Source organism: Tachysurus vachellii, chromosome 7 (assembly GCF_030014155.1).
Source record: "Tachysurus vachellii isolate PV-2020 chromosome 7, HZAU_Pvac_v1, whole genome shotgun sequence".
Lineage (NCBI taxonomy): Eukaryota > Metazoa > Chordata > Actinopteri > Siluriformes > Bagridae > Tachysurus > Tachysurus vachellii.
Window position 1 is genome coordinate 19175259 of NC_083466.1, and position 23684 is coordinate 19198942.

Sequence of the window (23684 nt, forward strand, 5' to 3'; positions counted from 1 at the left end):
GGATGCTGAAAGCCATAAACGTGTCACTTTGTTAGCGGTTCCCTCTGCAGTAACACTGCAGGAGCAATATCAGCCTTGCTTATGATGTATTTCTGCTCTTGAGTGAGATAGTGAGAGAACGAATGCAAACGAGAGAAACGAAGACATCGCACCACTGTTGTTTCGCCCTTATGCATTCTGACATCAGAGGGAGGGAGAAAAAGAATGGGAGGAGGTCTGATTAGCATTGTGTCCATGTCCCACTGCCGTGACTCTGCTGAGAGAAAGTGAAAGGATGTGTGTGTGTGTGTGTGTGTGTGTGTGTGTGTGTGTGTGTGTGTGTCTGTGAGAGAGAGAGGGAGAGAGAGAGAGAGAGATTGTGAGAGAGAGAGAGAGAGAGAGAGAGAGAGAGAGAGAGAGAGAGAGAGAGAGCCTACTCAGCACATTTCAAGGAGCACAGTGATGAAGAGCTAGAAAGGGACAAGAAGAACAAGTGATGAAGAGAAAGAAAGCAGACAAACGGTACACTTTTGTCCACTTTCCACCCCGTCTCATGTTTCCCTCAGTCCTCTGTTGGCTCTCTGGTGTATTTTGCACACAGGAACTCTCTGTCTGCTTGATTTCCCTCCTTCTTGCTCATTCTCTTTGCCACTGTGTTTCTCCCTCTGTCTCACTTCACACTCTAGTGTTAACATCAAGTAAATGTCAGACAGCTTACAGCACTGGGAGGATAGCCTTTGTAGGTGGATATTTTTCCTGTCTTTCTTCTTAACGAGAACACACACACACCACTTTTACTTGTGTTCTCTGAAGACTTTTCTTTCAAGCAGATCCTCTGTGAATTCACAGTACATTTCTCAAAGTATTTTTCTTTGGCAGGTAGTTCTCACATGTGCTGCACACACACACACGCACACACACACGCACACACAGTAACTCAGTCAGTGGCGTGTGAGCAGCAGGAGCGGCCTCACATTAAATAATGTGCTGTGGGTGTGGATGTGACTGTGTGCTAATGTGAGTGTGACTTCTAAGCTGTGGTGCTGAAGGAGGACGAAGGGCATGTCCACATTATCTTATACCATTTATCTCTGTTTCACACACACACACACACACACCCTCACACACACACACACACACACATTCACACACACGCTTCAGGGTTCCACAATGTATCATGTATCTACAATATTGTGTGTAATTATTATAGCTATTAACATTTTCACAAACCAGTCTGGTCTTCAGGAGGTGCAAAGGGTTTTAGAATGAAACCAAAATGAACTGCTGAATGACAAATGCATTCCAATACACTGTGCAATTATTTCTTATAAAAATTGTAGTTATAGCAAGTGTGTCTCTTGCTTCCATTATGACCAGCATTTATAAATCCACGCCAGCTTATTAAACACTTCCAACAATCCCAGAATGACAGATGGTTTGAAAGTTGCAAAATTGAGTTGCTACAGTTTACATCACCTACATTCTTCACTAGGAGCCCATTAGAAGCAAAAAGAAAGCAAGCCAAGGAACTGCACGCACTGGACCATTACAGTGACAGCCACGGGAAGCATAAAGCACACTTTTTACATTGCTAGAGTTTTATTATAGAGATGGCATTTTAGAACAGACAAAATACTCTCACTGCAAACAGTGTTTAAGTAATAGGCTGCATGTTTGGATTAGTTTCAACTGTAGACAGTTCTAACAGACCATATGGTTATAAAATGCTAGGAACAAAAGCACAACAAAATACATATTTATGAAACGAGTGGTTAAAAACAACAAAGGAGGAGTCAGAAGAGCTCAAGTCTTTTGCAGTTTTATTAACATTGCTCTCCATTTAAATCAAAAAATTTAAAAAAGTGACTCAGTTCAGATACGACGTTGTGCTGTCATGGGCGGCTCCTCAGCAAAGCTTTGCGGAGGTCTGGAGGACGAGCAGGCTGACAGCAGTGCCCAGGTAGCGATGCTGAGCCCCATGCCACTCTCTCTGCTTCTCCTAGAGGGTAAAGAGTTTGTGGGTACATGTTTATTGGCAGCCTTCATTTTGGTGCTCATCTGCCACCCTGCTTCACAGCTTCCCGGCTGTCCAAAACACAGGTGGTGCTGAAATGGCGCTGTCCATTCAGCACCCTGGTGGTAGTAGCGTGAGGAGCTGGAAAATGTCTCTGTAAAGCGGTGGTGCAGTCACATACTGTATGAGTAAATTGAGGTTCATGGTTTATTATAACATGGCTATTTAAGCGTCCCTCTTCTTCTGTTTATTCAGTTAAAGCTAAAACGTAACCATGATTATAAGCACGATTCCATCTGAAGGTGGATTTGAGCTGATGCTGTCCACCAAAACTCATTTATTTTCATTCCTCATCCTGACATCTACATTGACATGTTCCTAGGTTGAACACACTTTTCAAATACATACACTCACCATCCAATTTATTAGGAACACCTAAACACCTGCATATTTTTGCAGTTTTTTCTAAACAGCCATAACATTTTGGGGCTGCAGTGAAATGCAAAGAATCCTGCAGATACACATCAGGAGCTTCACTTAATGTTCACAGTGGAATGATAAAAAGTCTGATCTCTGTTGGTTTATTTGTCACATGGATGTTGGTGCCAGATGGAATGATTTGAGTATTTCAGGAACTGCTGATCTGCTGGGATTTTCACTCACAACAGTCTGTAATTTAAGCAGAGTAATTAAAAAAAAAACTCCCAGAAGTGGAGGATGAAAGTCCTCGATGATGAGAGATCAGTTGAGAAGAACCAGACTGGACTGACCTAAGGATGTCTGTAGTAACTCTAATAATAACATGCTGAGCAAAAAAGCATCTCAGAACATACACTGCATCGATCCTGAGGTGAATGAGCCACATCTGTCAGGCAGGTTTATTACTGTGTGACTGGATTTGATTGAAAGCTGTGGAACTGCTATGTAGAGTACAGTTAACTTATGCATTCAGTATCAAACAGTGAATAGATAGAAAGACAAAACCTTGGATTCATGGGAATAATCAAAGATGACAATTGTATTTTGAATTTGTGGATGATATGGTGGAGCTACAGGGGACCTGCAATCCGTTCTTACAAGTTACAAATGCAATTTAAAGTCTCTAGGTTAAATAACCCCTAAATTATTGATCACTTTCCTTATCTACCTCTTATATGCAAGGCTTTCAATTCAGTTATCTTAATCTTCATTTTGTTAACAGACTCTGCTTCAGGTTGTGCTTCTTTAAATCTGCATGTCTATAATTTTCTGACACTTTGTTGGCCATTTGCTTCAGACTGATGTTGCATAGCATTATACTGCACACTGCACATCTCTGCACTCACACATCTTTTCTATCATTATATTATATTTGTATATTTTTTCATTTCTACCTGTGCAGAAATAAATTCTAGGTCTATGTTAATTCTATGTTTGTGTCTCAAATAATCAAAAATATGCATTTCACTGCATGGTGTACGGTGTGTATGTGTGTATTATGAAACATGATCATTTTAAATTCCTATTTTAATTAAATTATCACATTCTCTGCCTTACCAGTATGTGGGAGAGAGAGAGAGAGAGAGAGAGAGAGAGAGAGAGAGAGAGAGAGAGAGAGAGAGAGAGAGAGAGAGAGAGAGAGAGAGAGAATGAGGTCTTGGTTTAATCATATATGCCTAAAATAGGGCATCTATAGGTGTCTGCTAGATAAATAGGCCATTGCTTCTTCATGAAAACCTCCCTAAAACTACGCAAGAGTGTGAGGGTGAACTACAACTCGCCTCATCATTAACTTTAACGTTTTCTTTGTCTCATGTTGAAGCATTGCACAAAATTGAATCAGGTTCAATGAGAATTTCCCCTCCATTATTCACACACACACACACACACACACACACACACACACACACACACACACACACACACACACACACACACACACACACTTACACACACTTGATCTAGCTGTCAGGATGTAGGGAATAGTCACGCTGGAGTCTTTGTTGAAGGGATCGTTAAAGTAATTAACAGTTGTAAAGGGGGCATATTAGAAACCTCTGCAGTGGCATTTCAGAGGAACAGTTTCTATCTTGCTCTTTCTCTCTGTCTTGGTTTCTTTTTTCTTTTTTTCTGTACTTTGACTGACTTTAATCATTCGGTTCTTCATTTAACCTTAGTTGTCAAAGATTACAGAAAAATGTCTAGCCCAGGGGTCCGCAAGTGGCTCTGTCATCCCTCTGCTGCGGCTCCCTGTAGATTTGGAAAATAAATATTTAATTTAAATTTGTTTTATTTTAGTTAGTTTTTAAAAAAAATTGAATTCTAAATTCTAAGATTATGACGCTCTTGTAACATTAAAATAAACCGTGTTTAATTCGTTTGTTGCTCAAAATATGCATAACTGCAAAATCCGACACACAGAAGCAGACGCATTTTAGACATTAGACATTGATCATTTTATTTGAAAGTAACCTTCAACCCAGCATCTTTTTTGTTAAGGTTAGTTCAAACTGTTCAAAATATTTTTGTTTGCCTGCAGAAATAAAATTTTGTTTACTCTGTAGCAGTTCATTGATTTCATAAATGCAGCACACTACAGTTTTTTCTATACTTTCCATAAAGGTAAAAAACGATATATGCAGTTATCTTCATTTTAGATGTCAAAAGGCTTTTGTGGCTCCCTGGGTCCAAATGGCTCTTTGAGTGTTTAAGGTTGCCGACCCCTGGTCTAGACGCATACATGAACTGTATGCAGCCATCTATGTCAGTGTGCATGCGTGTGTATTAGCTACTTGTGTACAACCCTCCTCTTCATTGCTTTATATAGCACGCTGTTACTTTATCTATCACATATGAGCACTATGGTATTCACTGCAAATAGATGCCTGTGCCATTCCCATTTTCATCATCATAAAAATAAGTTACAAGGTCATATAGCTATACTATATATTCTTGGTATGCCTGTGGTCAATATTGCTGCTGCTGAAAGTGGTGAAGATTGTCATGGTTGAAAAATGAAGTTCATTCACTCTCACTCACTTTAAGGAAGCGCTTTATCCTGGGCAGGGTTACAGTGAATCTCCTGGGAAGACTGGGTGCAAGGCAAGAATACACCTTGGACAGGACTCTAGTTTGTTACATGGCATCAAACACACACTCATACATTCATTCATTCATTGTATGTAGCTTTTCTCATATATTTCATTGCATATATTTATATATAACCTATTAATCAGTTGAGCTGTATGCAGTGTATTTCTCTATCTCACCTCTATTACATATTGTTTTCTAGGTTTAATAAAATTGTTTTAATCACAATCTCACTATATTAAATAGCAGCTATTTCATCACATCTGTCTTATAAGGGTGTGTCTTGAATAGATATAGGTATCAGTGCAATTTTGGATCACGGTGGGTTTTAAATTTTTAGAGTGTCACCTTCTGCCATGCTTCTTTACATACACTGTATGGCCAAAGGTTTGTGGACACAAGACAATCAAACCTGTATGTGCTTTTTAAACATCCCAGTCCAAATGTATTCCCCCATTGCTGCGATCATAGCCTCCACTCTTCTAGGAAGGCTTCCACTAGACTTTGAACCATGGCTGTAGGGATTTTTTCATTAAACTACAAGAGCATTATTGAGATCAGGCACTGATGTTGAGTGAGGAGACCTGGGGTGTAGTTGATGTTCTGAGTTCTTCCAAAGGTGTTCAGTGCAGGACACTCAAGCGCTTCTACACGAACCCTGGCAAAACATGTCTTTATGGAGCTTGCTTTGTGTACAGGAGCATTGTCATTCTGGACCATGGTTGAGGCTCTGAGTTCCAGTGAAGGTAAATTGTAAAGCTACAGCATACACAGATATTTGTGGCAACAGTTTAATGAAGAAACACATATAATCATGATGGTCAGATGTCCACATACTTTTTATTCTATAATTTATTATTATTAGTATAATTCATTGCCGTTATTTGCACTAAAAAAAAGCAAGAAAAATGCAAAAACAAACAAACAATTTTACCTCATTGAAAATATTGCCCTTTGACTGTTATTTCCTTTCTTAACTGCCTGAGTAAATCAAGAAAAAAATCCTACACCAATAAACTAAAGTAAGAAACTAAGCCAACTGATTTAGCATCTCTGTGTTATTGTCTTCTTATCTGCCTTCTTAAGTCTCATGCAGCTCAGCTCCACCACTGACAGCTAAATATTGCATAGTCTGCACTTTTATTGTTTGTTCATACTGTTATTTGCCTCTCAACTTATCATAGTTTGCTTATTAAGCATTAATAACCCAGTTATAAATGCAGTATGTGGCAGCACCTATATGACACATCACCATCGATTTTCTCTAAGCTGCGTTACAGTGTGTGTTAAAGGAGCGAGTTTGTTTTAAGGGTCACGTGTGTCGTGTCAGATGAGGAATTGAGGGGGTTTTCTCTGAGAACATGATTGATTGTCGGACAAAATATTGACGTTCCAGCACGGGCTCTCCCTTTCTCTCTAGCCATTAGTCACAGTCAGATTAGGGCAGAAGGAGCGGCCACTGTAATTTTATGCAGTTTAGCTGCTGACTGCTCATGAATATTAAACAGCACCTGCATGCTGCTGCTCCTACAAACCACACACAAACACATTCCAGCACATGCTGTAGAGGTTTCGTGGGCGAGCGGTGGGAGAAAACGAGGGGAATTGGTTGATGTGCTGAGGACTGCTGTAACATCTTCTCTATGATGCAATTTAATGAATGCTTTCATCAGTAGACCATTTGAAATCTGTCACAGCATTTGAAAGAATGTATCAGTGTATTATTGCCATCATAACTTGCTTTATTTTTTTTTAAATGCGTTGCTGTTTGAATTTAAAGAAATTTGTTCGCCAAAACTTAAACATGCTAACAAACCAATCTGTCCAAACAAAACCTTTGGTCCAATTCTACAGGCAGGTGAATTAATATCCATATCGTTCAAAGGGCATTGACTTTGGGTCTAAATTTAACTAAGTAAGAACTTGGAGCTCACTAGTGTTTTGGTGCACACATATTCAATAAACAGCAATGAACACAGCTGACACTATATACAGTACAATGCTTGTATATGAATGTAATGCTTATAATGCTTGTAATAGAAAATACACAACATACACACATTTGCACAATAGAATAAAAGCCTTTATTTTGTTTCATATACATTACAGCTCAGTGAAATTCTTTCATGACATATCCCAACTTTGGACGTTGGGGTCAGAACACAGGGTCAGCCATGATAGAGCGCCCCTAGAGCAGTGAGGTTAAAGGCCATGATCTTCCAAACAACAACCCAGAGCCTTATCCACTTGAGCCACCACTGTCCCCAATAGATAGTAACTGGTGGTAAATATACAAGAAGTCAAGAAGATTCTGATAAAACAATGTTCCTCTAGGAACCTGGTGCTACATAATTACACAGAATTATAAAACAACACAAAATTAAGGGATAAAAAAATAAATTAATTAACCTATTCACATAAAGTACATGTGTGCAACCTTGGGCAAACAATGCAAGACATAATTTTTAGTGAAAGAAGTATAAATGTAGAGTGAACAACAGAATCAGCTAGATCATTTTAACCAATGACCTTTAGGAATCTACACAGGTATCACAGTAAGCTAGTTAAGAGTCTAGCATTTCACCTACGTTTGTAAATATTGTTTTTCAAATCTTGCACAAAATTCTTGAATATTGCGATTGTCCACATTAACACGAAGTTTATTGTAGTGCTCCTCTCTAATCCTGAACAAACATAATAATAAAATAGCTCAGTGGGCATCTACTAAAATATAATTTATGCTTTGGTCTGGGAAAACCAGTCAGATGTCATCAACTTAAAACAGTCTAAAAAGACAATAACAAAATATCAAAATATAATCAATAATTATATTTAAACAAAGTCTTTTTAAACTTGCCTAAGCCTAATGCAAACATTACGTCAAGATCAATTGTGTCGTCCTTTGGCTGCTCCTTGTTTGGGGTCCCTACATCAGATTATTTGACTTGGATATATATGACTTGGGGGGGGCATGGTTTCTTAGTGGTTAGCACGTTCGCCTCACACCGCCAGGGTCAGGGTTCGATTCCCGCCTCCGCCTTGTGTGTGTGGAGTTTGCATGTTCTCCCCGTGCCTCGGGGGTTTCCTCCGGGTACTCCGGTTTCCTTCCCCGGTCCAAAGACATGCATGGTAGGTTGATTGGCATCTCTGGAAAATTGTCCGTAGTGTGTGATTGCGTGAGTGAATGAGAGTGTGTGTGCCCTGCGATGGGTTGGCACTCCGTCCAGGGTGTATCCTGCCTTGATACCCAATGACGCCTGAGATAGGCACAGGCTCCCCGTGACCCGAGGTAGTTCGGATAAGCGGTAGAAGATGAATGAATGAATGAATGAATGAATGAATGAATATATGACTTGGCATAGGTTTTATGCCCTCCTGATGCATCCCTTTCATATTATCCAGACTTGGGACTAGCTCTAAGAGTTAACACACTTAATGCCTGGTTGGTTCCCCACTCAGGAATCAAACCTGAACACGGCGTGTGAGCACATCATACGGTCACTGGACCAACAGGGACTGATGGACAGTTATGTGCCTTAGCAAGATGGACCTAAAATATCATATCTATAAAATAATTAATGCACCTGCCTTTTAATTCTAACATCACAGGCTAACAGGCAAGTGGATGTTATGTGCTGGATTGAACCCTCCATTAAATACTTCCTAATAAATAATTAAATGCTGTGATTCTAGCTGTACAGATTTATAACTATTTGCAGCACTGCATGTGTGTAAACATCATGGAATCTAATGGCATATCATCATAGCTCTGATGAGGGTGACTCCAGAGGTGATTTATTTACTGTAATTCTGTAAAGACACAATGCCTTTGCTCACCCCGTCTCTAACTCTCTCTCTCTTTCTCTCTCTCTCTCTCTCCCCCCCCCCCCCCTCGCTAATCTTTCACAGAATGAGATATGGCCGACTTCCTCAGTGGAAGGGCAGGTTTTTGTTAAGCACCGTTGCGCTTGAGCATTTTATCGACAGCTAGTGTAAAAGTATGGAGTGCATCCTCTTTTATTTAGAGTGTGAATCTCCTCTAATGGAAAGGGTGTCATCTCTTCTCCCCTCTCACTTTCTTCCTCTCTTCTTCTCTCAGTGTCTTTCAGCAGAGAAGTAATGACTGCATATCCCCTGCTGATTGGTTGATGAATGGCATTATTCTAAGAGATGCTTAACTCACATAACTCTCTCTACTGGGGTTTGGATGAAACAGAAGAGCGATAGAAAAGAGAAAAAAAAAACAGAGACGACCAGAGAAATGAAAAGAAAACCGGTTATAGTCCCATGAGTTAAAGTGTCTGTGTTGCTGGGAAGGCCCAGACTTGGCCGAATAATATCATGACATATTCACACAAACACAACAACATGGTTTATTTCTGATCAAATAAACAATCAATCTGCTGCCTGAGAGAAAACTGCTAGCTGCAGTAGAGTACTGGTGATATTAGACGTGAGGTCTGTAAGGTCTAATGTCTATAGAAAGCACAACAATATAACTATTAAAGTTGAGCAATGCATTTTACCACTATGTTTGGTATACGGCATAATCAGAATAATTATAGGCCATTTATCACACACACTCACACACACACACACTTAATAGCATGCTAAATTTGTGGATTTTTTTTTGTGCTACTCAATTTTACACAATGTTTCCTTCAACTAGTAAACACAGTAAAACACGAGAAAGAAGAGGGCTTTTTACACTCAATACTACTTTAAATCCAGCTCGTTAAAGGAGCATCTCGCAGTTGCAATTCAGAAAGTGGGGTTAGTACCTCTTTGTATCCAGGGTGATGAAACCTGCTCTGATGCAGGAGTAGCAGCTTTTTTACAGTGTTAATTCCACATCGAGGGACCAGCTATGTAAAGTGTGAAACACAGAGGTGTTAGAATGTTACAGCAAGTTATATTGCTTGTTATACCTCCAATCATGGTTGTTGATGCTGAAAATATGCAGAACGCTAACATAGCCTTTAGGGACGTGTAGTGTGAAACATCAGATTAAATATCCAGGGTCGATTGTTAAACCTGGGTAAAGTATTAGCAGTGTGAAATGTAAAGCCCAGAAATCCATTTCAAGTGTGAAGATACTGTCGTTGCAGTATCAGTAACATGGTCTGAAAAATATCAACCCAAATGTAGATCAGATCTAGATCTAGAAAGAAAGAACTCCTTCTTTCCCCATCCTTGCTTCTTCATACAATTCTGTTTAGATTTTTATTTCCATTTGTGGTGCTGTTGTGTTTGGTTAAAAAAAATATATAAAAAATAATCCACTTTACAGACATTTTATTACAGCAAATAAAATAATGAAACCTTACATTGATGCCTTGTTAGCTTGCTTATATTAGCTGTCCCTGAACATGAAGCTTCAGTTGTAATTTGTTAAAAAAAAATCTAAAGTAGATAGATTTACTGTACAGTATTTTGTCACATATATATTAGAGCAGAGTGAAATTCTTTCATGACATATCCCAACTTTGGAGGTTGGGATCAGAGCACAAGGTCAGCCATGATACAGCACCCCTGGAGCAGAGAGGGTCAAGGGCCTTCCTCAAAAGTGAAAGCTTGACACACTGATCCTCTGATCAACAACCCGGAACCTTAACTGCTTGAGCCACCACTGCCACCACAAGTCATTGTATCTCTGATAAAATAGGTCTAAAGAGAAAAAACTCTTAAAGTAAATCGGATTATATCAGTAACATACCAGATGGTGGCTGGTGCTGCCGGCAGGGATTGAACCCTGATCCTTGCCGTTGACTCTATCATCCACAGTAGCGAATCAGGCTCACTTGTAGGATTCCAATGTGTACACTGTTTATTTAACGAAACACAAAACCATACCAAAACATTTAACATGAAACCAAAACAAAATTAACATAGGGATTCACAAGGATAATGACGCACAAACACAAAGACAACAGCTCAGGCATATATAGGGCATCTAATCAGGGTCAACAAGGAACAGGTGCGAAGGTGGGAACATGGGATAGGTAAGTACGTTGCACCACCCACACAGAAACAATTAGGCATGCGATGAAAGTTCTGGAAGAAAGATGACATCTTACAGGGGTGTGGGGAAGGGTAGTGAAGCGTACTCTGCATGATCTGTTGAGCGGTGTCCTTCACTGGAATATCGTCTGAACTGGCATCCTCGACTGGCAAGGCGACGAAGCCCCGCTTCCAGAGGGATACAATAAAAAGGTCAATGCCCTTCACTAATCAAAGTGCCGAGCGGCTTCCTTTGCTGGAACAGAAGTGGGGGCATGCTTAAGGAAACCGTAACGGGAACAGGAAGTCCACAAGCACGCCCCGAGCAGATGACTAACCAGATGTCATTGCAAAAGATCCATGGCCAAATTGATACCTAGGTCTTTGAAAATTGGCACTGAGCATATCCTGCTGGGTCTATGACAAAGGTGAGTCATTTTGTAACATACCAGACAGGAGGCCAGCACTGGATCGAACCCTGATCTCCACCGTTGGCTCTACCATCACCATTCAGTAGTGAATCAGACCCAAGTGCAGGATTCCAGTGCATACACTGTTTTTTTCACGAAACACAAAACCATACAAAACTTGAACCATACTACAGAAACACATTACCATAGATACTTGCAATGACATTAACATAGTGATTCACAAAGATTATAACAAAAACAAAGACAACAGGACAGGTACAGTATATAAGGGCATCTAATCAGGGTCAACAAGGAACAGGTGTGATGGTGGGAACATGGGACAGGTTAGGACGTAGCACCGCCCACATAGAATAAGGCATGCAATGAGAAAACACTTTCCATCAATGAATTGCCCAAGCTCCTGACACTTAGAAGCTGCTGAGGTTTAATACACACCAACCTGCTTCCTATCTTACTCCAAAACCCTAAGCCCATATGTAGATCTATATATAGCAGTATATAGTATATTTTCACACCTTTGTGTAGTTTCTCTTTCCTCTGTAGGCTACATGAAGGAAGATCTGTATTGCAGGAAACCTGAACACAGCCCCAGAACTCATGCATATTTGATTTATCCTATTATGCTCGAATGTACCTTGGTTCCTGGTAGGTTTTGGGTCCACTGCTTTCATTCACTTCCTCTCTTTTAGTCTGTTTCACTGATGTCCTTGAGCTAACAGTTAACTGCCAGGCAATGGCCAATTGTGTGGTTGTGAGCTGCCAGTGATAAACACTGCCACAGGCAGAGAAGGACGAGCTTCTAATATTTTTCCTAAACAACTTTCCTTCTTGATGCTGGGTTTCATAAATGTGGCACACGCAGATATTTGTTAGGTCTAAAGTTGGGCTGATTTTAAAGGCAAGGAGAATAAAGTTTAAAAAAAAAATACCCCCGCCCTTTATTCTCATGATGCCGTGCCTGAACGCTGCATCCATCTGTCTTTTGTGATACATTGCCTCAGCTTTCCTCTAGCACACACACATCCATACAAATACACATTTGTTCTGGGAAGAAGAGGACAAAAAGCCCATTTTACAGAGGAACGGTAGGCTAATCAGTCCACAAAATGCCTGTGAGACCATGACCAGTGTTAGCTAATAGATCTCTCTCTCTCTCTCTCTCTCTCTCTCTCTCTCTCTCTCTTTCTTTCTCTCTCTCTCTCTCTGTATCTCTCTCTTTCTTTCTCTCTCTCTTTCTCTCTCTCTCTCTCTCTCTCTCTCTCTCTCTCTCTCTCTGTATCTCTCTCTCTCTCTCTCTCTCTCTCTCTCTCTCTCTCTCTCTCTCTCTCTCTCTCTCTCTCTCTCTCCAGAGCCTCAGCTGAAAGGCATCGTCACACGTCTGTACTGCCGGCATGGATTCTACCTCCAGATGTTACCAGATGGCACCATGGACGGCACAAAGGACGAAAACAGCTCCTTTTGTAAGTTATTGTAACTCACTTATCATGGAAACACAGCTCTTGTCTTCCAATGGACAAATTTCTACACATTATTCTGCATCGTATCAAAAACGGTATATAGATGAACTGAGGTATAGCGCCCCTGACTCACTGAGTTCACCCATGGACCTCACTAATATGCTTTATGTACGCATTTCTATTAAATCAAATACAAAATATATGTTTTGTTTGTTTGTGTAGGGTATAAAGCTTTATAGGCTCTACATCCCCCACATGGAAAAATACCATACATGGATCTCTTGATAAGTGACGTGGTTAACTGTAAAAAAAAAAAAAAAAGGATAAACCTCCAAAAGATTTGCAGATGACATAGTAACAGCAAAGTTCTAGTTATTTATACCTACATAAATAACACAGCTACTGTTACTGATTTTACTGATTTTATGGTATTAGGTATAACAGAGGTACATAGAGGTGTTTCTAATTTGCATATTCATGCCTTTTCATAGACCATGGCATGTTTAATAACCTCATAGAAATGACTCTATGGTATAGAAATTGTTTTGCTTATAAAAAACAAACTTGTACAATAATTTAATTAATTGATTCAATTAATTTATTGTTTTCAAAGCTTTATCTGCTAAGGCACACTTTTGCAGACACTTTGAGTCATCTAATAACAGTAATTAAGACATGGTGTCCATTAGAGCACATGTCGTCTGACAGTTAACTGGCAGATCCATCAAGCTGGAAATGAAATCTTCTGTGTCAATTCAGAACAGTGTGCGCTCCATGTAATGTAATGTGTTAAAAGGGAGGGGGGCATTTTGCTATATTTTTACTATATCTCTGACATTACAAAAGATCATCACTTTTCTGACTCAACGTAAATTTGATTTCGAGATTATATTAGATTACATTAGATTAGATTCAACTTTATTGTCATTACACATTACACATTACAAGTACAAGGCAACAAAATGCAGTTTAGCATTAAACCAGAAGTGTAATAAGCAGCAAGTGCAAGATGTACAGTATATACAGTATGATTACAGTATTTACAGTATGAACTGTAAATACAGATGAATATGCTATGGATATATAGGTATGGATATACAAGATATACAGGTTGGGTGCTATAGACATGAAATATACACAGTGTTATATATTATATATTATATCGACAAATATACAGGGGTGGGTGATCATCGGGAGGCAGAGTTTAGTAAGCTAACAGCCCCAGGGTAAAAAGCTGTTCCTCAGTCTACTGGTTTTTGTAGCGCCTACCGAAGGGAAGGGAGACAAACAACCTATGGGCAGGGTGAGAGGAGTCTTTAAGTATGCTGCAAGCTCAACACAGACATAGTTCCTTTGGACGTACTCAATAGCTAGAAGTAGAGCTTTTGTGATGAGCTGGGTGGGTTTCACCACCCGTTGCGGTCTGTAGCTGTACAGTTCCCATACCAGGCTGTGACACAGTTGGTCAGGATGCTCTCAATCAAACAACGATAAAAGTTCACTGGGATGGCTGAAGACAGGTGATGTTTCTTCAGGGTCCTCAGGAAGAACAGGTGCTGGTGAGCTTTCTTGACCAGGCTAGAGGTGTTGGTGGTCGGTCCATGACAGGTCCTCTGATATGTGGATCCCCGGGAACTTGAAGCTGGAGACACATTAAACTGGCAGCTCTTTGATGTGGATGGGGTGTGCGTGCCCCTTCACTCCCTCCTGAAGTCCATGATGAGCTCATTTGTTTTGCTGGTGTTGAGGAGCAGGTTGTTGTCGGCACACCATGCGGCCAGATGCTGTACTTCTCCGCTGTAGGTTGTCTCATCGTTGTTTTTGATGAGACCAATCACTGTGGTGTGAAGAGGGAGTAGAGGAATGGGTTCAGCACACAGCCCTGTGGTACACCTGTGTTAAGGGTGATGGTAGCAGAGCGGATGTGGCCTGACCTGACATGCTGGGGTCTGTTGATCAGAAAGTACATAATCCAGTGACATAGGTGTTGATGCCTAGATCCCAAACTTTGGTGATTAACTTGGAAGGGATGCCACTATATATTTATTTGTTTGTTTGGTTGGTATTTATTTGTTTCTTTGTTTGTTTGTTTAACTATGCATTATGATGACCTACATATTTTTTGAATTTTTTAAATAATTGATATAGTATAGTTTAAGCAGAAGTGATTAGCAGAATGGAAATCTAAGTGTTATCTGTTCCTAGAGGCAGACACAGAAGAAAAGAAGAAATGACTCATCACTGATCTGACTCCTGACACCTAGTCTACAAAGAACAGATTTTGTTTTTATTTTCACTCTTGCCAGATGGCGTGTAACTAAAGTAAATAATTCTAATTAACAGTAATTAGAATTTAGGGGGGCACGGTGGCTTAGTGGTTAGCACGTTCGCCTCACACCTCCAGGGTCGGGGTTCGATTCCCGCCTCCACCTTGTGTGTGTGGAGTTTGCATGTTCTCCCCGTGCCTCGGGGGTTTCCTCCGGGTACTCTGGTTTCCTCCCCCAGTCCAAAGACATGCATGGTAGGTTGATTGGCATCTCTGGAAAATTGTTCCTAGTGTGTGAGTGCGTGAGTGAATGAGAGTGTGTGCCCTGCGATGGGTTGGCACTCCGTCCAGGGTGTATCCTGCCTTGATGCCCGATGATGACGCCTGAGATAGGCACAGGCTCCCCGTGACCCGAGGTAGTTCGGATAAGCGGTAGAAGATGAATGAATGAATGAATAATTAGAATTTAGTTTACACAGTTACATAAGATCTTGTGCATTTGTTGCTGATCTGCATCTTGATAGGTATCTAGTGTTAAGCTTTTATGAGGATATTTATACTAAACTTCGACAAAAAGTTTGAGAGGGAAAGATGACTGTTTGCAGAACAGTACTTCTAAAATAGGTTTTGGGTTACTAGATACTTTGGTACTCTCTAGAGGTGGAATGTAACATCACTATATCTGGGTAGTGCTTCAGCATGTCCCGATCTGTATAATGATTTGGGTTTTAAACCCAAACTGAGCGTGGTCTAAAGTGAAATTTTTTTATTTATCTGTCCCAAGAAAGCCTAAACAACTAGAAAACATTTGTACAGTTTACACAATTCTTGAAAGAAGAAACATCATAATGAATTTTAATGAACTGGTTATATTTCCTACAATATAAACAAAATATTAACCTTATTTAAATCACCTTGATTAATCAGGGATCCTGATCAGTTATTAAGGATGCTGTAAATGTGTCGTTCAGCACCTAATTTTTAATGTTCATTTGTGTTTTTGTTCTGCAAAGGACTGACTGCTTGATTGCACCCACATGAAAGTAAAAACCTCTCAATCGAGTATGTTTTTTTATTGTGTCTGACAGAATCCCAGTCACGGTACGCACCTCTGGTCTTAACCAGCTGTGCTGTGAGCATTTCTGATTTTGTAAAAAAAAAAAAATTCAGCCTTCCTCCTATTCATATAAGTATTCACATTAACACATTATCCATTCATTAACAATAATAATAATGTTTTCATATTCGGCTGCATCCCAAGTGCTCTGAAAAGCTGCTGCTAAAGGTAAGAACTAAATGTGGGCCAAGTACACATAGCATGCTCGCTTAACTATGGTACTGCATACCATGTGCTGCTTCTACTAATATTTTAAACATTATAACTGTACAGGCATTTACAGTATATGAAAGTGTCTGAGAGAGCAAGCGTGTGAGCGATGAATTATAGGCATTTGACAGAAATTAGGCTCAATGTTAGCTTTGTGACAGAGAAAATGGTTTTTGTCTCAGATCGTCTGCCAGGCTTGAATGCCAAAATGAAATGTCTCCAGAGGTGTGTGCCCTCTCTTCAGCAGTATCAGACGCCTCATTATGCGCTGCACTGCGGACTATGCTAATGAGCTGGGGAAAAAAAGCTGAATCAGCAGTTAGAATGGCTAAATAATTAACGCACGCATGCTGACCTGAAACTGGAAAGAGCATTTCAAATATCCTATGGTTTGATTGTTCTTCTTGTCAGTGCTTTAATGGTCAGTGGTTGCACTGTAAAGGAGACAATGGCCTAGTTTCAAGCTCAGCATAAATATTGTGTTGTTTTTAAAAGCCCCATCAGTCACATGAAGGATCTCTTTCTGTCTTCTCTGGTCTCTCTATGCTTCCCAAGCCCATCAGAAACATATGCTCATCAGAAACAGTTGTCGTCTCTCTGCTTTTCCAAACTACGCCTTTCCCCACATGGCCTTGGCTGCCCATCCAATCTAAATAAAGAATCAAACCACCGAGTCCTGCCAAGTTTAAAGCCATATCCTCCCCACCTCCCCCCCCACACACACCATCATACACATATTAGTTAAAAAAAACTCTTTTAAAAAAGTACAGTTGACCATTGAAGTCTTAAGGACACTAGAGACTTTCTTTTTTTTTGTCCCCGCCTCAATTTAGATGAAAGGCCGGAGCTGGCTGGCTGCAGCTTGGTGTCTGTTGGCCTCTGTCCAGAGTGATTACACACTGCGGTTTGCACATCTCAGCCAGTTAAGGACTTGTTTTAATACAGCTGCTCTGTTTTATTGATCCCACGGCTACTGATCGCACCTGTATTCGTGCTTTTCCTAACCTTCCCATCGTGTGCTTCTCTACAAGAAGATGGCCATAAGCTTATCTTCAGCATAAGCTCTCTTACTGTAAACTAACTCCCTACTAAGAGCAGGGCTGTTAAACATCCAGCATTACAGGGGTGTGAAACTTCTCATCCAGTCAAGCAATTGACTTAAAAGCCTAAATAAAATGGACTTGTATTGGATAACTGAAATTAAAGGTTTGAAAATAGAATTAAGCGCTGTTATTCTGCTAAACAGGCCAAAGAAAAAGAAATAACCTCAGGGCTATTAAATTCAGCTAAAGGTGCTAATGATATGTGATTCTGTAATTCTTCGTTCACGGTTACGTTTTTTTATTTTAATTAACCCAATTAAATTTATTTTAGTTCCAGGTTAGTGGTGAATACTTAAGTAGTTGCAGTCTGTTCTTTTCTTTTGGTATGTAATCGATCATTTAGCGCATACAGAATTTGTTTATAGAAAAATGCAGATACACATGAACACTTTTAAGAGGATGTGTCTGTGTGTTGGTAATCTGGCTTCATTTTTTTGCTCTGTCTTAAGTTTCTCCCTATTCTAGACATTTTTTTGACAATCCAGGTTTTGACTCTTGTCTGGTCTCCTCAAAGAAAAACAAGTGTTGTGGTTTTTTTACAACAATATTTGTTGTATACCATAAATTTACCAAAAAAATACCATATCATGGAAATTACACTGGATGTGGGTTCTAATTTGTGATTGGTTTATGAAGGATTGCTGTGTGGAATAATTTATTTTTTTTTTTTTTAATGGATCATTTGTTTTGGATAATGAGCTGTCAAATCGGATAATGAGTTATAGCAACTTGAATCCTGACTAAGTTTATTTACAGTATCTACCACGCAGAATCAGGCAGGTGTGTGTGCGTGCGTGCGTGTGTGTGTGTGTGTGTGTGTGTGTGTGTGTGTGTGTGTGTAATGTCCCTAGAAGGATGGGTAGATGAGGAGCCGAGGCACGGCAGAGGAACAGCTGGTGTCTCACTGACGGGTGTTCAATCACAGAGTGTGCCCTGTCTGTCTGGTGCCTGGCACACGGCATCCCAGTCTCCACACTGCTGCTTATGTAACAGCCCTAATGAGAGAAGTAGGAGGACAAAAGAGTTGGGACTGTGTGTGTGTGTGTGTGTGTGTGTGTGTGTGTGTGTGTATGTGTGTACTGTATTTGCAAACTTAGAGGTTTTGTACCTGACAACGATAAACTTCTCAACTTCTCTATCTTCCAACACTACAAACCAAAGTTATGGAAAGCAAATGAAACTTTATTTTAAATAATAAATAAGAAAAAGTGGAAAGTAAACAATTAAGACCTTCAAGATGATCTAAACTTAAACATAGACTTTTTAGTAAGATAACAAGCAAGATATCCGGGCTAGTTTAAGTACAAAAGCCGCAAGCATTAGTTTATTTTTTAAAGTTTATCCTCCTGAAATGTAAAGCTATCAGGAGCTAATAACACATGTATCAGTAATCTTCTGTAAAAACAGAGGTTCACCTGACTATTTACAGTTGTATGCAAAAGTTTAGGAACCCCTGACAATTTCCATGATTTTCATTTATAAATATTTGGGTGTTTGGATCAGCAATTTCATTTTGATCTATCAAATAACTGAATGACACAGTAATATTTCAGCAGTGAAATTAGGTTTATTGGATTAACAGAAAATGCGCAATATGCATCAAAATTAAATAAGACGGGTGCATAAATTTGGGCACCCCAACAGAAAAATCACATCAATATTTAGTAGAGCCTCCTTTAGCAGAAATAACAGCCTCTAGATGCTTCCTATAGCCTGTAATGAGTGTCTGGATTCTGGATGAATGTATTTTGGACCATTCCTCCTTACAAAACATCTCCAGTTCAGTTAGGTTTGATGGTTGCTGAGCATGGACAGCCCGCTTCAAATCATTCCACAGATCCAGCCCCAGCGTAACTTCAACTTTGTGACTGATTCCTCAACATTATTCTCAAGAATCTGCTGATATTGAGTAGAATCCATTCGACCCTCAACTTTAACCATATTCCCTGTACCGGCACTGGCCACACAGCCCCACAGCACAATGGAACCTCCACCAAATTTTACTGTGGGCAGCAAGTGTTTTTCTTGGAATGCTGTGTTCTTTTGCCGCAATGCATAACGTCCATTGTTATGACCAAATAACTCAATCTTTGTTTCATCACTCCACAGCACCAAAATGAAGCTGGCTTGTCCAAATGTGCCTTTGCATACCTCAAGCGACTCAGTTTGTGGCGTGTGTGCAGAAAACGCTTCTTTCGCATCACTCTCCTGTACACACATCAGAGGAGAGTCAAAAAGAACAACCACTTGCCTTAAATACCTTTTCTCATGATTAGATGCACCTGTCTATGAAGTTCAAGGCTTAATGAGCCACCAAACCAATTGTGTGTTCCAATTAATCAGTGCTAAGTACAGTAGTTACAGGTATTCAAATCAACAAAATGGCAAGGGTGCCCAAATTTATGCTCCTGTCTAATTTTGTTTTGATGCATATTGTGAAAGACAGAAACATGCTAAAGCCTCAAGTCAAGATTTCACCCTTCCCTTCCACTGCAAATGAGATGTGATGCAAGTTTCAGTGGGTGAGAAAAAAATTCAGCTAAAGGAAATGTGATCATCCATGAATACAGTAATATAATGTAAGAGAGCAGAGACAGGGAAATGACTGGCCAAGACGTTACCTGACATGAACCCGCTCTCTTTTTCCAGCATGATGAACACTGCTGAATGCCCCTGGAGGGGCCTGAAGGTTGTCACTCGGCATTGAGCTTCTGTAATTGTTAATGAGCAAAGACAGAGAGTAGGACACCACTTGTCTCTGGGGTATATTTGTACACACACTCACACACACACACACACACACACACATACACACACAAAATCCTAGGACCCTGACTGTGTACATCACTCCATTTTTCAGGGCAGTTCAGGACATCAGTCTACATAATGCCGGATAGCTAAACGACTTCCCGAGTGATGCTTGTAGCCACGCTGCAGCTCTGATCTGACACTGAACGTTGTGAGAGATGACTCACTGGCTGCTGTTCCCCCTGCAGTCATCTAGTAAGGAGTCATCTTTCCGGCTTTTTAACAACCGTCGCAAGTTGTCCCATTTTCATCGAGCGCATATCCTACATACTGTATTATCTCTGCTTTTGTATCTCAGGCTCACACACTCGCACAATGTTTCTCTTTATTAGCTGTTCAGATTTTTTGCCAAGTACCCATCCCATCATACACACACACTCACACTAACACTCAATCTTTCAAAAGACTTTAATTAATCTAAAAGCTGCCACGTGTGGAAAGTATCAACTTGAGAATGAGGAGCTGAGAGAGAGAGAGAGAGAGAGAGAGAGAGAGAGAGAGAGAGAGAGAGAGAGAGAGAGAGAGAGAGAGAGAGACTGACTTATCTATCATCAAGACAGTGAGGACAGTACAGACCACCCAGGACATTGATGATGTGACGATGGAGATAAAACAAGCATTCCACTGCATTTTCCTTTCACACACTTCTCTGTAAATGGCCAGACCATGTGCACCTCAGGACACTTCCAGACAATGAGTGAGATCATGGAGCTGTCAGCTATATTTCACTCACATTCACTCCACAAAGCCTCCAGACTGCTCCACAAAGCCTACATCCCTAACCACCTCTTACTGCACTACAGAATGTGCCTCAATAGAAATAATTAGAGCCATCGTTATTAAGAAATGTTGGCAGATCATTAAATGTACATTTCATTTCTTTTCCTCATTACCGACTGCTTGAAGTGGTCTTGTGTGTGTTTTGTCGGTTAAGGTGTTTGGGGGCTAGGTGTTGCCAGTTCACCTGTTTCTGTACATCTTGACCCTGTCCAGGATAAAGGGATTAATGAAGATCAGTGTGTGAGTGATGGGACGTATGAAGTTTCATTTTATGATGAGTAATGACCGCCATCATGAGGAGCAGAAAAAATGGAATAAACGGATGCATGACATCATGAATATAAAACCACAAATAGTTAATAACCATTACTCTGTTACACTGTAAATAACTGTATCGTACAATTCTGTACTAATATAACAAAAGGTCTTATCACATTTTAGTGAAAGTAGAAATGAATCGAACTAAATATTACTATGGAACATAGCAAAACGTACTGGATTTACATGAATACGATCAATCTTTCAGTAATTTGAAAAAAATTTAAAAAAATGACTTTATTTCTTTTTAGAACGCTTGAGTAGAATTTTTAAAACTTGTCATGGAGTCCAACTTTCACCTGGAGTTTGTAAGTTAAAGAGAAGAAATAAGTTACGGTAGCATTACTTCATGTTTCTGGGATCATCTGAGGTGTGTTGAAACTGACTCATCATCTGGACATATTGCAGTTTTTTTTTTAAGTGCGCTCAAGTGTCTCCACTGTGCTTTCAAATGTGACTAAAAAAAGTTGTCTAGGATTGTAGTACTTCTATATATGATGCATCACATCTCTCTCTCTCTCTCTCTCTCTCTCTCTCTCTCTCTCTCTCTCTCTCTGTACCAGTGCTGTTCAACTTGATTCCTGTGGGTCTGAGGATAGTCGCTATCCAGAGCACGAAGACGGGCCTCTACGTTGCCATGAACAGTGAGGGCTACCTCTACACTTCTGTAAGTACTGAACATGTCTTTTCATTTCAGCTATGAGCTTTCAGGAATAATGTGTTCCTGCCCTGTTGTTTCACATAAGAGTTTTCACATGAACATTGCTGTGTTTCAGCCTTTATTACGTGCTGAATGTGTCCAGATTTAGGTTTACGGGACACAATATGCTCATGACTTGAACTTACTACAAACTTATTTCTAAGATTTATAATAAACATTAGCTTTATTTTTATTTTTTTCGCAACCCATTCTGTCTTTTATGATCATTATCACTACTATTTACACAGGACTCTGACTGATGGATAGCGCTGATATCAGACAGTTTACATTAATTAAGTATATCACTAGTTTTCTATCACCATGAACAGGCATGAATTGACATAATCTCCTGTTATGTTGCTTTGTGACTGCACACATTATTTACAGTTTTTTATTATATCACTTGTGTAGTTTAGCTACTTTTTGTATTATGTATGAGTTACCTATCATTTTTTGCACTGTGTCTAGGTCTTTCTTTATGCATTTGACAAAGATATGTTGCTAGTTCATTGTACAAATCTTAGTTAATCCGAACACTAAAAAACACTAAAATGGTACAAATGAAAACTGGTTTCCAGATATTTAAAGTAAAGTCAGTTTTCCAGTTCTGCTGTAGACATGGGCAAGATATTGCATAATGTAATGAGTGGACTGAGTGTGTGTCTTTAGTTAATGCCTGAACGTCCAGCAGCTCTACACTCAGCTGCACAGCTTTTCTACTGGACTCACTCAAGTCAGATCCAAAGCTCCAAAGCAGAAAACAGGGGGTTTAAGTGGTTAATTTCTCAAATGTACCTATGGGAATTTTCAGATAATGACGTTCATGTAAAATCATCACCTTAGTGCAAAAATAATTTAATTTGTGGGCCACAATAATAGTTAAATCAAGCATTGTAAGACCAAATTAAATTCACTCACTTTTTATTGTAGGTTTTTTTTTTCCTCATTAAGAATTTTTTAGTGACACAACATGCAATCAAGGCCAAAGAAAGTGCAGATATATTGTTCTTTATAACAGTAATTTTACATTAAACCTGTATGTACAAGTAGAAAAAGATGTGACAGAACTGTATATTTGTATATAACAGTATAATAATATGAATTATTTAAACAAAATATTTTTTGTAGAACTAATAGAATTTAGCAGCCTAAAGCCAACAACGAGCTCTAATACAAAGATGTCTTAACCAGATATGATCGAGGGGGACAATTTACACAAACGTACAAATCTATGACTGTACCTTCAGGGAAAATTTTAGTTTATATCAGTAACATCATATATTGTTATACGGTCTTTCAGTCAAATATGAGGTAGACACGTTCTGGCTCTCGTATATATTATATATTTAAACAGGTATGTCAGGTATGATAGATATTACAAATAGATATGAAAGATATTAGAGGATCAAAGACAAACCAAGTCACAATGAAT

General features: G+C 39.6%; 1 protein-coding gene across 1 annotated transcript in view; it reads left to right on the top strand.

The window, feature by feature from the left end:
• The window catches only part of fgf11a (fibroblast growth factor 11a), a 63057-nt gene that overhangs the window by 20718 nt on the left and 18655 nt on the right, over positions 1-23684 (top strand). The window contains exons 2-3 of the mRNA XM_060873482.1: positions 12843-12953; positions 22116-22219. Of these exons, the coding sequence (XP_060729465.1) occupies positions 12843-12953; positions 22116-22219 (215 nt within the window). The remainder of the gene's footprint in view (positions 1-12842; positions 12954-22115; positions 22220-23684) is intronic.